The following is a 17771-nucleotide window of genomic DNA, read 5'->3' on the forward strand; positions in this document are numbered from 1 at the left end:
AAAGACGCATCAGGGACGATAAAATTAAAAATTATGGCCAAATGAAGTTATGAAGCAATGAAGTAAAGAGCATTAAAACCCAAAATTCCGACAGGTTTTGTCAAATATAGCTTTATCGTTTTCAGGGATATATTTTGTATGTTTTTCAGTCGTTTTATGTCATATTATGTTCATTTATACATTTTGTACAAAATTGTTGCTATGATATTCAATAAACACAGAAAAATCAATAACAACTCATTTTATTTCATATAAAGAAAGTACGTTACGTTTAAAAGTCGTCTGTACATTACAACGTGCATACAATGCATTTTGCACGAAAAAATGGTTAATACAAGATCAACAACAAGATTTCGATTCCGAATAGATTATACTTTCAAGAAAAGTATTATCAAATTTGTTTAATTACTGTTCAAATATTCTAGATATATTGTAAATCTCTTGCTTTCATTTTATTTTTGGTTTGATGTTCCTTTGAATGTCTCAAAGGGAAATAAACCTAATATAAACCTTGAAATTTCTGATCATATAAAAGAGACTTTAAAATAAGGTTAATTTGCTATTTTTTTTTTTTTTTTTTTGGTATGGCTTTGAAAGTTTTGACAAAATGCATGCTTCCAAAATGTCGTATGTGAACTTGGACATTTTTGTAAATAGCGGTGAAATAAAAACTTGGACATTTCTGGTTTATCCTAGAACTTTAATTATTTTCACAGAAATAAAGAAGTGTACAATTATTGTATTCCCAAAGCCATTATACAACGATTTTCAAGTTTTCATACAACATTTTGGAAGCAAACTTTAAAAACAACTGACATTGGCAATTTTGTAATAGGTCTTATTTCAAACGTTTAGATTGGTCTAACTTTATGCTATTTTGTAATACCAAAGATTTTCTCCCGCCAAGACCATTGGTGTCAAAAAGTATTTTTAGCCAAAAAAAGTCATATACGACATTTTGGAAGTCCAGCGAGGATAAGCTACCTATTATTTTTATTATTTTTTGCCATCAGTAGCATTGGCTCCAAAAAATGGAAATCCAGGGGATATCATTTGAGAGATATTTGCAAAAATAACAACAAGGAGGAAACTAGATCTGTTGAGATCAGACAACGCGTTTAAACATTCAAGTCAAAACAAAACCTTTCACACTATGCATGGCATTTGATGATGTTCTTACATATTTAAAACTTCTTTGCATCATACTACCTTTGCATCATACTACGAGTGAAAGGCAGTGTCAATATTTGGAGTAGTGTTTTTTTTGTTTTTTTTTTTACATATTCCTGATTTCAACCACAGGCTTTTTCCAAAACGTTTTCAATTCTTGATATAGATCTTCCGATGTTGAATACTTGTTCATGTAGAATTACCACCATTATAACATCTACAAAAATATAAATATAACAGTGTAAGAAAGTATCGTTTTTGTCGAGCCTGCAACTTTTGTTGCAGAAAGCTCGACATAGGGATAGTGATCTGGCGGCGGCGGCGTTAGCTTCCTTCTTAAAAACTTTATATTTTAGAAGGTAGAAGACCTGGATGCTTCATACTTTGTATATAGATGCCTCATGTTACGAAGTTTTCGTCAGTAACATGTCCAATGTCCTTGACCTCATTTTCATGGTTCAGTGACCACTTGAAAAAAAAGTTCAGATTTTTTGTGATGTTGAATTCTCTCTTATTATAAGTAATAGGATAACTATATTTGATATGTGCGTACCTTGCAAGGTCCTCATGTCTGTCAGACAGTTTTCACTTGACCTCGACCTCATTTCATGGATCAGTGAACAAGGTTAAGTTTTGGTGGTCAAGTCCATATCTCAGATACTATAAGCAATAAGGGCTAGTATATTCGGTGTATGGAAGGACTGTAAGGTGCACATGTCCAACTGGCAGGTGGCATCTGACCTTGACCTCATTTTCATGGTTCAGTGGTTTTAGTTAAATTTTTGTGTTTTGGTCTGTTTTTCTCATACTATATGCAATAGGTCTACTATATTTGTTGTATGGAATGATTGTAAGGTGTACATGTCTTGCGGGCATATGTCATGTGACCTTGACCTCATTTTTATGGTTAAGTTTTTGAGTTTTGGTCTTTTTATCTAATACTATATGCCATAGGTCAACTATATTTGGTGTATGGAAATATTTTATGATCTTTATGTCAGTCGCGCAGGTTTTATTTGACCTTGACCTCATTTTTACGGTTCATTGCACAGTGTTAAGTTTTTGTGTTTTGGTCTATTTTCTGAAACTATAAGTAATAGGTCAACTATATATGTTGTATAGGAGCATTGTAAGCTGTACATGTCTGCCTGGCATGGTTCATCTGACCTTGACCTCATTTTCAAGGTTCATTGGTCTTTGTTTAGTTATCTTGGTTAATGTTAAGTTTATGTGACAGTTGCAATAAAGCTTTATACTTGGGACTATCAACATAATATCAAAGATTAGTATAGAAGGCGAGACATTTCAGCGTGTGCACTCTTGTTTAACTGTATGAGTAAGTGCTTGAAAATATCGTATGAACTATTAAAAAATTGAGTACCGTATTTCAAAACGACACACACTTTCATCGTATTTATTCCCTTTCTAATTTTTGATATGTTTCTCATTCATTTTATGTGAACAAGTTCTTGTTAAGGTAGATAGGGTGTCTTCCTCCATCTTGGATTTTGAAATACCAAAAAACAAGGGTTATATATTTGATGAAATGTGCAAATTTTGAGATAAGTAGGTAATTCATGTGTAAGAATTTTCATTATTATATAGAAAATGCCATGTTTTATCATATTTATGGTTGTATTTTACAAAAAAAAAAACGAATACTTTTGTTTGGGTCAACTTTTTCCAACTTTGCCAAATAAGGGGAGGCAACTCAAATGCAAGGGTAGATAATTCAGATAGTATTACTTTTACAATAGAATGTGTTAGGAATTTACCCATTTTATTATGTAGCAAGAAAACGAGTCCGGTGACCCCCTTTTTTCTTTTTCTTATCTAAAAGCATAATATTGTAGCTATCTACTCATATTTTATCTCAAAATTCTATGGTGTGGTTTTCGTTTTATGGCTGAAAGTTAGGGTTTTCATGCATAATCTATACACAATCTGACAATTTTGCGTGTGAAAATAAGTCCCGTGACCCCTTCTTTTTATTAATGTTTTTAAACAAGCAGGATATAATTAATTATCAAAGGTACAAGGATTACAATTTAGTACGCCAGACGCACGTTTCGTCTACATAAGACTCATCAGTGATGATCATATCAAAACATTTATAAAGCCAAACAAGTACAAAGTTGAAGAGCATTGAGGATCCAAAATTCCAAAAAGTTGTGCCAAATACAGCTAAGGTAATCTATGCCTGGGATAAGAAAATCCTTAGTTTTTCGAAAAATTCAAAGTTTTGTAAACAGCAAATTTATAAAAAAAAAAAATGACCACATTATTGATATTCATGTCAACACCGAAATGTTGACTACTGGGCTGGTGATACCCTCGGGGACGAAACGTCCACCAGCAGTGGCATCGACCCAGTGGTGTAAATAATTATCAAAGGTACCAGGATTACAATTTAGTACGCCAGACGCACGTTTCGTCTACATAAGACTCATCAGTGAAGCTCATATCAAAATATTTAATAACCAAACAAGTACAAAGTTGAAGAGCATTGAGGATCCAAAATTCCAAAAAGTTGTGCCAAACACAGCTAAGGTAATCTATGCCTGGGATAAAAAAATCCTTAGTTTTTCGAAAAATTCAAAGTTTTGTAAACAGAAAATTTATAAAAAAAAAAAAGTGACCACATTATTGATATTCATGTCAACACCGAAATATAAACTACATTTTGACAAATTATTAAAAAATTCTATGGATTATAATTTAAACACTCCATCTACCTTAAGTTTAAAAAGTAAATACTCCGAGGACAATCAGGAAACAATAGTGAAGCTGACAAGCATAGAACCCAACGAATGACAAATAATTTAGTAAACGACAATAATTTGCAGGTACTATTAACTTTGGAATGATATATTTGAGCTTTGGTTATTTTTGTAATGCAAATGAAATGTCTTAACCCAGTTACAACTTTGATGATGAGGAATAACTTACGTTACTTCGATCGGAAATGACACCCTAACAACCAAGCAGAACGAACACTTGTAGTTTGGTTTGTCAGCCCATGCTATAGCAATATAAGTCCCTGGCGCCAATGTATAAGTTGGTGCAATATAGTCCCAATGCCAACCTTCTATTGACCCATCGTGACATTTGACAGGGTCATCCCATATTGCATCGATCCAAGACTTGGTAAGAGGCATTTTCCTGTAACTGGTCATCTGTGAAATATATATTTTTGCAGTTATAAAAATATTGACAGACATTGTCTTAACTATCTATCTGATCATTTTCAATTAGGATCTAAAGATTATAAGTCTTTGGAGACATTTCAAAGTTTAAAGCTAAAAAATAGCTTTTATGTCACATACCTTAAAAAGCCTAAAGCCAATGCATGCATCTTCTTGGAAACTATCTTTTAGTAACTGAAATCTGACCACGCAGGAAGGCGCTGTAATTAGTCAAAATAACCGTCAAAATTATAGGAAACACACGGACATGTAGGAAAGGATACTATTGGTAATACACATATACATCTACCATGTTACCAGAACAACAATGTTTCACCATGCTACCAATAACTATCTTTAAAAAATAGATGTTTATGTTGTGTATTATATGTTTTCATAACATATATATATACTGATAGATATAACAAGTTTACATGAATTAAATTTTATTCAAGAAACACAACAAAACATATATATTAATTAACTAAATGCACTATTTATTTGAAAAATAACGTTTTCTCAATATGTAATATCTTTAAGAATAACTTCTATTTTTGTACTCATGTCAGTACCAAGTGATGAACTTGTGCTGTATTTCTGTCACGTATTGTTTTAGCGATATGTTTTAACATTGCCTGAAAGCGGGAGGTTTGGCATGCTATTAAACCAGGTTCATTTTACCATTTTGTATAAAAGTGTCATGTACAAAGTCAGGAATATGGCAGTTTTTTTGTATAGTTTGTTTCTATGTGTTGGCGTTCGTTTTTGTTGCACTTCGTTGTTCATGTTGTTTCTTGGTTTTTCTGTATAGTTGATGTGTTCTCTTGGTTTTGGATTGTGACCCGGATTTGTTTTTTTCTCAATTGATTGATTAATTGATGTTGAACACCGTTATACTACTGTTGCCTTTATTTAATTTTATAATTATTTTTTTATTATGTCGTTTGTTTCTGTTTCTTAGATTATAGATTCAGAACTAGTCAGAATCACAAGTTATGTAATGCGACATAAATACAGTTGGCTAAAAAGTATTTCAAATATATTGGTTATAATAAAACAAAATAGGTTCATATTTCATTTCAAAATTCAAAAACCTTCATTTGGAACTTTTATTTCAAACTGTGGATTTTTCTCGAACTCTTCGCCATGTAGATAGCCTTGATGTAAATCCCATTCGCCCCAAGAATAGTTCACACTGTCTGAAAAATAAAAAAAGTTGCAGAGATATCCGTCTGGCGCAAATATAAAAATTCCATCCTTGTATCTATGATGAGTTTATTTACAATCGCTGGGTCGATGCCACTGCTGGTGAAGTTTTTATTTTCCGAGGGTATCACCAGCCCAGTAGTCAGCATTTTTTGTGTTAACATGAATTATCATTGATATGATCATAATTATAAATTAACTGTTTACAAAACTTTAAAATTTAGAAAAACTAAGGCTTTTCTATCTCAGGAATAGATTGCCTTAGCTTTATTTGGCAAAACTTTTAGGAAATTTTGGTCCTCAATGCTTTTCAACTTCGTACTTTTTTTGTCCTGTTTAACGGTTTTTTTTATTTTCGCGTTACTGTTGAGTCTTTTGTAGACTGGTGCATATATAAAATTTCAATCCTTGTATCTATGACGAGTTTATTCGTATTCAAAATCAAAACGTTGAAACATTTGTTATGCCCTTATCCTTTTTCAAATTTCAAATTATTTTTGTAAAGCTAATCATTTATTGTTACATGTCACAAGTTATTATATACGAGTCAACACTTGTAAACGGAAAACAAAGATATAACATTACATTAGAGTATAGAGCCGTACCAAGTTTACATTCTGCGGTTGCGCCTTTTAATTTTACTGTAGTACCTTGTCTTGAAACTAAGATAGGGTTTCTTTCATCAATGAATCTAAAGAAATGAAAAAGCCAACATCAAAATCCAATCTTTTGAAATAAAAGTAATATGTGTTAATTCATGCGAATTCCTGTATGCCATAGCATGAATGGTTCTATCCGAAATTCAGAGCAAAGAAGTATGCATACATGAGATCGACACTTATTTATTCGTATAGATGCTATGGCTACTTCAATTAGCTAAGATATCTGGATGTTAAATTGTGCTTGGTGTATAATTATCACTGTATATATTATAACTCATCTTATTCTATTATTATTATTTATTCATCTAAATAACCAGAAGAGACTTGCAATACTAGTATCAATTTGTTCAAAAACAAAGCATGTGGATTATAGTTCGCAATAACTCATATTCGTCTTAATCTGTTTCTGGACTGAGCACTGAAATCATTATTTTATGCTTAAATTGACTGTTTGTGAAGTTCTTTTTTCTATATTGTAATGAAAATAGACGTGTTTTGTTAGAAATTATTATAAATTAAGGAATGTATCTCCCTCATGCAAAGCTCTGATTCCTTTCACGGATTTGGCTATACTTTTTGGACCTTTTGGTTTATAGCTCTTCATCTTTTATATAAGCTTTGGATTTCAAATATTTTGGCCACGAGCATCACTGAGGAGACATGTATTGTCGAAATGCGCATCTGGTGCAGGAAAATTGGTACCGTTAATGTTATTGATCACCAACTTCTAACTAGGTTGTACATTAACATGAATTATAAATTTATGTGAAGTTGTAAACTAATCTACTTTAGACAAACATACTCAAAACAGAATTCAGTTTTCTAAAATATATATGTATATAGAATAAACATCTTTAAAAATTGCATACAGCTTTCAGTATGTGTGTCATAATGCCATGTATGTAATGAACTACTGATACCCGACTTATAGTACCACCGAATAATAAGTCTGTCATACAAAGGCATTAATCAAAAAGTGGGTACTTAAAAATCAGTGACGTTCATGTCACTATTGTTAAAATTTTCACAGACAACTACAATTTGAAATTTCATTTCAAACCTGTAAAATGACAAAAAGAGATATTTTGGACATTTGACAAAAAAAATTACTTTCAATCAACAAGCAAAACTTTTGACTGACTAAGTTAAATATTTACCTTACTCCTTTTAACGGTGTTGGTGTATACATAGCAATCATGAAATCTTTTTCAAATTCCTCCCTGTCTGTGTGAGGCACAATTAAGTACTCCCCAGGAACCACTCGTATACTCAATGTCACAGATATCCTTTTTGAACATATGCCTTCTTCTGTTATATCTTCTATAATCATTCCATGTTTGCACTCTGTGTGTACCTTGTACAACTTTGTCTTTATAGCAACTAATTCCATTGATGTTTGATGTGTTATTTGTTCGAGAATTATCACAACTCGGACTTTTCCATCGTCTTCTATTCCTAAAATTACGCCATATATATTTCTTGTTTCACATATATTATCGCAACACACTAAACTGTGTCTTAAATAAAAGAATATTCCAGATTATTGCCTGGTGTCCATTGTTTTTTTGTTGTTTTCCTCATACCTTAGTATATTTTACATAATGAAGTGCAAGGTGTGACTTATGAATTTTTGATATTTTCCTCACTAAGAGATTGATTTCGTATCTCCCACTTCTATAATTGGTTTTGGTCGATGTAGCGCCCTTATTAGTTGATTCAAACTTTATTAAGTTACTAACTTACTTTTATCAAAATCCTTCTTAATAACCCCTGTCAGAATAATACTAAATTAGTATACCTTTGTCAGAAATGTTGATTAAATATTTTGGATTCTTTAGATAGTCCAGTCCAGCTGCCATGCTGCCTTTCCATTCGCTATACATTTTTGTTGTGTAATCTGTTTTATAAATTATATAAAACATAAATGTATGACATCTTACTTTGTGCAAACATAATTTAAAATTACTAGTGAAAACAGTGTTGTCGAGTTAAAATTCCTATGGAAAGCTGTTTCGGTAAGTTTTTTTATAATCCAAAAAGTATCTAAACACTGTCAGACCCAGTATGAAATTTGATATACATGTATTTACTTCTCCATGTGTAGTTCATTTATCGACCTCAGATATGATTCTTTAATTTTTTGGTCAATGAAAGTTGTATCAACTGATGAGTGTTATGTAGACAAAATTCCCGTCTGGCGTTTAAAATTATAAGCCTGGTGTCTTTGATTGGTTTTTGTTCAACAATTTGGTCGATACTACTACTAGTGGTATAAGGATTTGTATTGACATGACATATCATTTAAGTGTTGATCGTCTGTCATATTTACTGTATGTACATGTTTTTATCCGAAACACTGAGGTTTTCCTATCACCAAGTATAGACTGTTTTAGTCATTTTGTGCAATTTTCAGTATTTAAATCTCTACAATCTTTTTGCCTATCGCCTGGCTCCGCTGGTGAGTCTAATATAGGAGAAACGCGAGTGCGAAAAACGCACTCATAACTCTGGTATCTCTGATTAGTTTTTATGGAGTTGCATATTTTTTATGATATTGAAGGCTGGAATTCAAAAAGAGGGACGAAAGATACCAAAGGTACAGTCAAACTCATAAATCGAAAATAAACTGACAACGCCATGGCTAAAAGTTAAAAAGCCAAATAGACAAACAATAGTACATTTGACACAACAAAGAAAACTAAAAATTAAGCAACACGAACCTCAAGGTTAGTTTAAACATATTTATTTATAGTGGATTGGGAAACAAGTTTTGCAACTTATATTAATCCCTTTCCACTTTGCGGGTGCGCGTGCTGCCTTCTCAGTGTGTCTATATCATAAGTCATTAGTACAAGAACACAAGAAGAATGATAAAGAACACGATTCATATATGGTCATTTTTATAAATTTCCTGTTTACAAAATTATGAATTTTTCGAAATACTAAGGATTTTTTTATCCCAGGCATAGATTACCTTAGCCGTATTTGTCATAATTTTTTGGAATTTTGCGTGCTCAATGCTCTTCAACTTTGTATTTCTTTGGCTTTATAACTATTTTGATATGAGCGTCACTGATGAGTCTTATGTAGAAGAAACGTATGTCTGGGGTATAAAGTTATAAGCCTGGTACGTTTGATAACTATATCCAACGTTTGACTACTTTGTACTAAATAAACAAATTGTGATATGATAATTACTTGACCTTTCTTCTGTACCAAGTTTATCCTGCTCTGGTATCAAATTACATATAGTTATACAGTTCATATACTTTATCAGACTATCGACTGACATACACAGTTCACGATCTGACAACAATGGGTTCTGGTTGCATACAGCAGTTCCCCATTCACTGCTTCTGTAAATATATATTGTTCATTTGTAGACTCAACTTAGATAAACTATTGTTCAATATGTCGATTATTTAAACGATTTATCAGAAACTTTTTACGCTAAAAATTCAAAACCGAAACAACCCTGATAGATGAATGCAAAGATGCGATTAATAAAGTGACACTTATCACTTAAAAGTAAAAGACGAATCACATTTTAATATATAAAACAGTCCATTCCTGAAAATGCAACGTACTGCTTTCGAACGGGAAAGATAATGTACTTGTTTGGTTGTGTCATCTTATGCATATTTCTCCTACAATGGTCGATCGGTTCGTATTGTTCGTGTTAACACATTATTATTGGTTTATCGTTATTACGTATATTGTTCCAGTATTCTCGAAGTCTGAAGTTTTTGCAGTATTTATAATTTACCTACTAATTTGACCTTTCACGCATGGTTACAATGCATTTGCAATTGGCGATGGAACATTGAAGTTATTTTTAAGCCAGTTGAAATCTTGTAGGTAGGAGATCATGCAGTGTGAACCTTTTCCGTACATGACATTTGTATTCTAATCAAGTTTTACAATATCAACTTGAGCATGTTAAGCATGTTACCGTTCACTCCATGGACCTGTCCATTCATTGTCTCTAATTGGATTTCTCATTCTCACCAACATGACTTCCTTTCCTCGTTTTGTTTCAACCTACAAGTAAAACATTATGATTTGCGACGCGTTGTCTTAATCATTGATTAATTATGTGAAGTGAAATTAAGCTTTGATAAACACTTATTACAAGTACTAGTACCTACAAGTACTAGTATTAAATGAGTATTAGAGGGTCTTTAAACTTATAGTACCATAATAGAAATATCTTTTTAAAGAATCAGATGAATAACGAGCACATGACTTATCAGCATGAGTATGAGACTTCATATAAAACCACGAATTTTGCAGTCAAACTTACCTTTAAGATAGCTTTTATAATCAAAACCTGGCCATAAATCAGGCCAAATTCGCCATTAGAACTTTCCTGCAAATCAGAAAGTATAGTCATCAATTTACAAAGCATCGACACTATAAAAGAGTATTAATTTTAAGGATGTACCTAGGTAAGGTTTTGGAATAAGTGTCAAATGTTCGGACTCCTTTGTGTTTTTCCATACAATACAAGGTAAAATATTTTACCAAATAACACCTATGTATCTTTTAACATAACACTGAATAGCAACATTTAAGCAGATTCTTGATTTTCTTTCTTTTGATTTGAGACTCAATTAATACCAATATAAAAAAGAAGATGTGGTATGATTGCCAATAAGACAACTATCCACAAAAGACCAAAATGACACAGACATTAACAACTATGGGTCACCGTACGGCCTTCATTAATGAGCAAATGCAAAGAGCAATGCATATATCCGGTCAAAGTCCGAGTCAGCCTTTTCCCGCCATATTTTATAAATCAAATAACTCGAAAAGGAGCTCCATCACCTATCTATATTTTAGCTCCTTTTTTAACCTTAACTAATGCTCTTCTAGCTTAATAAAGTATCAATTTTGAATTCTTGATTTATTTAATTTTACCTTAGATCACCTAAGTAGATCCTCAAAAATATAAATCAGTGTAATACTAGTAATTGAAAAACCATCACGTTAAATGGATGTAGAATGTCCAATTAAAACATTTGGAACTATCTCAATAAGGGTCAAATCTTATATTTTTAAACATATAGTTGTTTAAACTAAAATCACCAAGAGGCTTGATTTTAATTGATTACATATAAACAGTATTATATCGCTTTTCAATTGTCATTCGTTACGCTCGATTGATGTTTACAATTGCGTTTCTCTTGTTCCTATATCAAAATGAAACAGTTTGGTTTGAGCTAAGGCTCCGTGTTGAAGATGGTACTTTGTCCACAAGCAGAAATATTACGCTGATAAGAACTAACGAGAAAAAAAAATTCGCAAATATTGCCTTATTTTTAATTTTTTTCACTTTTTATCAGACATTCAGTTTGTCTGTTTAGTATTGGGAAATATGTATACGAAGATATTTTAAATAATGGTTGTACTGTTTTTCACACTTCACGTCTCAAAACAAAAAACAAGATCTTTAAAATTGAAATAGGTAAAAAATTATATGTTCTTTACTAATTGTTATTAAAAGTTTACATTTGTGTCATGGACAGGTAAATATCATAAAATGAATGTTCTGATCAGATACTTACTGAAATAGAGCACACTACCCATGATCCTTGTTGCAGAGCAAGGTCGATCTTGCTAACAATATGAACCGGGTCAAACTTCCTATCGGATAACTTTATATCTATTCCAGTACCACCGGTTAATGTTCTAAAAACTTCAAGAAACCTCCGTCTTCTTATTGCTTCATAAGTCCCTTCGAATCTATAAGAGATAGAATTACATTACAACTGTTAAAAGTTTACCATAGCTTCTGTACCAAACGGTAAATGTTATAGCTTAGGTCACCTCTTTGAAAGAACACATGTAACCATCGTGCATGCCTGTAAGACAGGTGATCATGTTCTATTGTGATACTCACAATTCTGTCTACCTGTTTTTGTTCAAGATATATCACCTATTGTTCTATTCGCAAAACGTGAAACAAACACACTCTTCCCTTTCGGATTGGTGGAGTTCACTGTCCTTAGTTTTGTGTATAATATTTTTTTTTTTGTGAATAGAGAAATAACATAAATACCGAACTCCATTTAAAAACAGAAAGTCCCTTATCAAATGGAAAAATCAAAAGCACAAACACATCAAACTAATGAAAAGCAACCGTCATATTGCTGACTTGATATAGGGATTTCGGTTGGTCCAAAATGGAAAATCAAACCTGGTTTATACCTCACTAAACCTCTCACTTGCATGAGAGTCGCATATTATTTCATTATATTGACAGCAAAGTGTGAAAAAAACATAATTTATTGAAAAGTTATCAAAGGTACCAGGATTATAATTTAGTACGCCAGATGCGCGTTTCGTCTACATAAGACTCATCAGTGACGCTCATATCAAAATAGTTATGAAGCCAAAGAAGTACAAAGTTGAAGAGCATTGAGGATCCAAAATTCCTGTTGTTTGTTTCTTTTTTATGACTTTCATTTTTTCAATTCTTACGAGGACTACGATGAAAGGAAGAAATAAACCTATACTCTAAAAGCCTTTTCTTCTCGGCATTCTAACCATTCCCTTTTTGTATAAAGATTTTGAAATTAAATTGAAATGAATTATTAGATAATTACTTTGCATATGCCTTTGCTAACAATGGAATCCACATTTCATTATATTCCTTCGACGAACTTCCATATATCAATCCGTCCTCACCAATAGGAAGTCTGTCATCAATGTACACATCTTCCCAGATTCCAAATCTTCTAAATCGACAGTGGAATATACCATCGTATTGCTTTGTGTTCGAGTAGTCATCAGGGAGTACCTGCATAGAAAAAAATGGCAGTACAACAAAAACAAATCAATTAATCAAAGCTGTAGAGTTTTAATATTTATTTTCCGTGGGTAAATTTTGGTTAAATATAATATGGGTTGATGTGCATAAAAAACTAGTTCTTAAATAATTCATCCGGCGCAACTCTACGCATACTCGTTGTAGTAGGATTTGTGTTGTTCATATCTATATACAATAACTGTTTAGTGTCTTTAAATATCAGCTGTATTTGTACGAGGCTAGGAACAAGGTGTATGCGAGCTTTTAGCGAGTTATTACACCTGTTTCGAGCCGAGTACAAATACAGCTGATATTTAAAGACACTAAACAGTTATTGTCTTTATCCTGCAATTAATTCTGTATATTATTTGTGTTTTGAAAGACACAAAAACACATGTTTCGCATTTATTTTTGATTTGAAATCCCTTGAGGCCAGAGTAGTAATACGATGTACAGTAATCAGCTGAAGATGTGTTCGGAAAAAAAGAATCTCGAATGGTCAACAATAATACATCGCTCAAAGTGAATAACTATCTATTTTAACATAACAACTAATTTCAACAGTAAAAACATATAACAAAACATTGTTCAATTTGAAACAGGAGTGTACGAGTTGTCCTACGCTTCAGACTTAACATGCATGCTGAAATTGACATGGTTGGTTTTGTTACACAATCATACACATTCAAATTTTGATATCGATAGTTGTCATCGTAGAAAAGACTGCTGTTTATTTGTGTATGTTCTCAGAAAATTGGTGTGATTCTTATTGCTCTGAAGAAATGTTGGAAAAGAAACAGAACGTATATAAGAAATCGTTAATTCACAATTGATACGTCGTTGGAATGCGATTGCAATACACATTCTGTAATATACTTGGTAACTTTTTTTCGACAAACGGAGACTTATTTTCATGATGATGATGTTGAAGATGTTACATTAACTTACCCTTTGTAATAAATAGGAATCTGTTGCTAATAATAAAACATTGACCATGAAATTATTGCAATCTGTATCAATTGTATCACCATTTCTTTCTTCTGTTAAATCAACGAGAATACACGCTTGAGGGTGAATTTCCTGAAAAAAGAATAATCATATTTCATTTTTGAGGCATATATTTGACTTAGTATGCAAATAGTTATAGTTTTCATAACGAGTGAGAATTAGATATCGATTGATATCAACTGGAGTTATTTAATTTCAATAATAATAAACGAGCCTATGGCGAGTTTATTATTATTGAAATTAAATAACGAGAGTTGATATCAAGCGATATCTCATTCTCACAAGTTGTTAAACCTATTTTTCTCTTATGGTTGGGGCCTGTTATCTAACTCCCACGTGAATATATATTTTTCGTATCACACCGTACGAAGTGTGATATGAAAAAGTGATATCAAAATTACGTTAATTTGATGATCCCTAGACGATTTTGGTAAATTTTACTTTAAAAAATTATAAATATCTGTCATAAGTAAACAAGTACGCGTTGCAAAGAAAAACGGCCGTAGCAATACAACTCGCAACAAATAGGCCACGCACATACAACTTTTTGCCATAAGAGAAATAGGTTTAACAACTTGTGAGAATTAGATATCGCTTGATATCTAATTCTCACTCGTTATGAAACCTATAAATCTTATTAGGCAATCAACAACCAATCAATTGTCTATTATTTTCAAATTCGAAATCTTTACGCAGTTTATTTTAATGGATGAGAATATAATCTGCCTCGCATAGTTTTACCTTGAAACGAGGAAGAAACACAAGAATTGATTGATTTAAAAATGATTTATTTCCTTGAAAGGTGCACAAAAAAAAAATGATTAACTCTTGAATAAAAAGCAATTGTATTTACACTTTCAAAAACAATCAATCAAACAGAGGGTTTGTTAACAATAATAAAACAGTTGGGAATATCTCAATGAGACCGTAACTCAATGATATAAAAAAAAGAAAGACTTCTAGATACGTCAGTAGCATACAATATACTATGCTCTATAATTTTCCCGATTACACGAAAATACTGATCCAACGAATAAACACCTTAACTTGCTTAAGTTTGTAAATACATTTAGCGTAAGAGTTCACATCCAGAATTTGTATCACGTGAGTTGCATCTTACACCAAAGGTTCCAAATAGTAAAGTTAAAGTCATCCCTTCGAAAATTGTATGTACGCCATCACGAGTTGATTGACCGTTATGAATTTCTGTTTCACCGACGAAGACTGATATTGTTCCGCTTTTTAAAAACTGATAAGTAACTGTGTACTCCTCTGCAGAGCCCCAGTTCATCCTTGTTATTACGGGTGGGGGTCAATGGTGTTGTTTCCCAATCTTTTTAGTGTAGTGAAAGATGCGTGAAAAGGCATTTTAAATTATTACGATTTGATATATGTAATGGAGATACTGTTAACCAATTTATTTTCGCGGATACTTTATTTCTCGTTTTATCCTTGCTAGTCCACTTCGCGGTTATTTAAATTCGCGCTTTTCTAATTCATTTGAAGAAGTGTGACAAGAAAAGATCAAAGTTTTACATATTTGCGACGATTTAAATTCGCGTTATGTTTCTACTAGCGAAACTAGCGAAAATAAGTTTGTTTTCAGTAAGTTAACAATTCAATGTGGCTGTACCTTAATTAATGAACAAAGGGCATATTATTGATATTATGATCAAGTAAATAATTACCTTTGGCCTGAGCAGCTTAACTTCATCGTTAAAAAACAGTTCTGTTTCATCAAAAGAGTCATCAAGCCATAATCCAGAACATTTAGGGCGCTTTTGGTGCTTAGACGTTTTTGTTCGTGTGGTAAACTCGATATTCTGTTCGTACAAACCTAGGTCATTCAAGTGATAGTTTTTATGGCCTGGTTCATTTACATATAACAAACATGGTTCAAAATAGGTTTTACTCCTTTTAGCTTTTACACCAACTATATTCGACTGTTTTAATCTATCTGCTGCATTTTCTCCGCTCCTTGTAGTTTGTGATGGTAATTGGGAGTGTATATTCATCCATATCTGAGAATCGTCTATTTCTTTTGTTGATGTACATCCCATGTTTAGAGTCCATCTGTTAAACAATAACACTGTTATTTTTAGCGTTGAACCATAACTTTCAGTAAGTTAAACTGCGAATACGTTCAGATTGGTAGTGTTTATCTTTTGTTCTTATGCTTTTTATTGTTTGTTCATGTCAATCCGATCAGTAAAGCCATTATCAACTGATTTTTATAGTTTGTTCCTATATTTTACTGTAATACTACTATCTCAGTTGAAGGGGTCCGTTGAGAGCGCACATACATGTAATCTCAACCGCATAACACGTGTTGCTCTTCCAATTCAGTAGCCTGTATTTCAGTGATTGTAGATGGTTGCATTCTGTCATATTTGTTATGTGTATATTGTTTTGAAACAAATCAGACCGTTGTTTTGCTTTTTGCTTGAATTTCTTCAGATATTGACATTTCGGGGCCTTTATTATGATATACAGTCATTGTTAAAAGTCTGCATTGTCCTGTAGTCGCTTAAATCAAAGTCGATTATAATATAATACAATATTATCATGACATAAAAAGTAAAATTACAAAAATATTATACTCCGAGGAAAACTCAAAACGGAAAGTCCTTAATCAAATGTCAAAATCAAAAGCTCAAACACATCAAACTAATGGACAAAACTGTCATATTCCATATATACTTGTGACAGGCATCTTCTTATGTAGAAAATGGTTAATTAAACCAGGTTTTATAACCAGCTAAACGTTTCACTTGTATGCCAGTCGTATAAAATTCTATTATATTGACAACGATGTGTGAACAAAACAAAAAGTCTTGAAAAATGTCAAAAGTGTCAACAAGTCAAAAATACAGGTACAGCAGTCAACGTTGAGTTATTATCTAAAGCCTCGGTCACACCTTACCGGAAAGCACGAACGGATGCCTAACGGATAACGTTTTTTCAATCCGTTCATGTCCGTTAGACGTCCGTTCTTATCCGTTAGACGTCCGTCCATATCCGTTGCATGTCCGTTAAGCGTACGTTTTATCTGTCGGCGTCCGTTCTGTCCGGTGGAAAATTTTGAGCATGTTCAAAACTTTGAACGGACGTCCAACGGATAAAATGTCCGTTGAACGTCCGTTTGGCGTACGTTTTGTACGGTACTCTTCCGTTTCGTTTCCGTTTTGTATCCGTTACGTGTCCGTTATACATCCGTTGGAGGTCTGGAAGATAAATTCACCAACGGACTCCTACCGGACGTTTAACGGATAAAACGGATGTTGAACGGATGAGAAACGGACTTCTACCGGACGTATAACGGATAAAACGGATGATGAACGAATATCATTAAGAATGACGGGATGTATAAGTAAAGAGCCACGTCAAATGGGTACCACCAAAAGAACATAAAAAGTACTATTCATAAAGACAAATGAAAGAGTACTATAACACGTTATTAAGATGACAAACAACGCCAGTACCCAGAATAACAGTTAACAGCGTACAGTCGCCGTTTCTAAAGAAACATATCTATATAAGTGTATTCTAGATGAAAACAATAGCAATGTCGATATGCTCCATTGCTGACAATTGTAAAATATCGTGACAAATAAAGTATAAGCAAACATGAAACAGTCTCAGTTAGTACCATAAGGTATATACAATATTATATTTTCCTAAAGAAAACAATAAAATCAAAATATTTATGATTATTACCTTTATTTG

At 32.5% G+C, this 17771-nt stretch overlaps 1 protein-coding gene across 1 annotated transcript; it reads right to left on the reverse strand.

Moving 5' to 3' along the window:
• Window positions 1-1208: 1208 nt before the first annotated feature.
• On the reverse strand, window positions 1209-16105 carry LOC139510939 (calpain-9-like). The gene is made up of 14 exons (XM_071297493.1): window positions 15734-16105; window positions 13986-14117; window positions 12835-13028; window positions 11794-11971; window positions 10527-10592; window positions 10176-10264; window positions 9422-9579; window positions 8022-8120; window positions 7381-7678; window positions 6167-6252; window positions 5450-5554; window positions 4497-4576; window positions 4120-4346; window positions 1209-1387 (listed from the first exon to the last, which is right to left on the reverse strand). Exons 1-14 carry the CDS (start codon window positions 16103-16105, stop codon window positions 1360-1362), a joined length of 2112 nt encoding a protein of 703 aa, XP_071153594.1. The 3' UTR covers window positions 1209-1359.
• Window positions 16106-17771: the final 1666 nt, after the last annotated feature.

This window comes from Mytilus edulis, chromosome 2 (assembly GCF_963676685.1).
Source record: "Mytilus edulis chromosome 2, xbMytEdul2.2, whole genome shotgun sequence".
Classification (NCBI taxonomy): domain Eukaryota; kingdom Metazoa; phylum Mollusca; class Bivalvia; order Mytilida; family Mytilidae; genus Mytilus; species Mytilus edulis.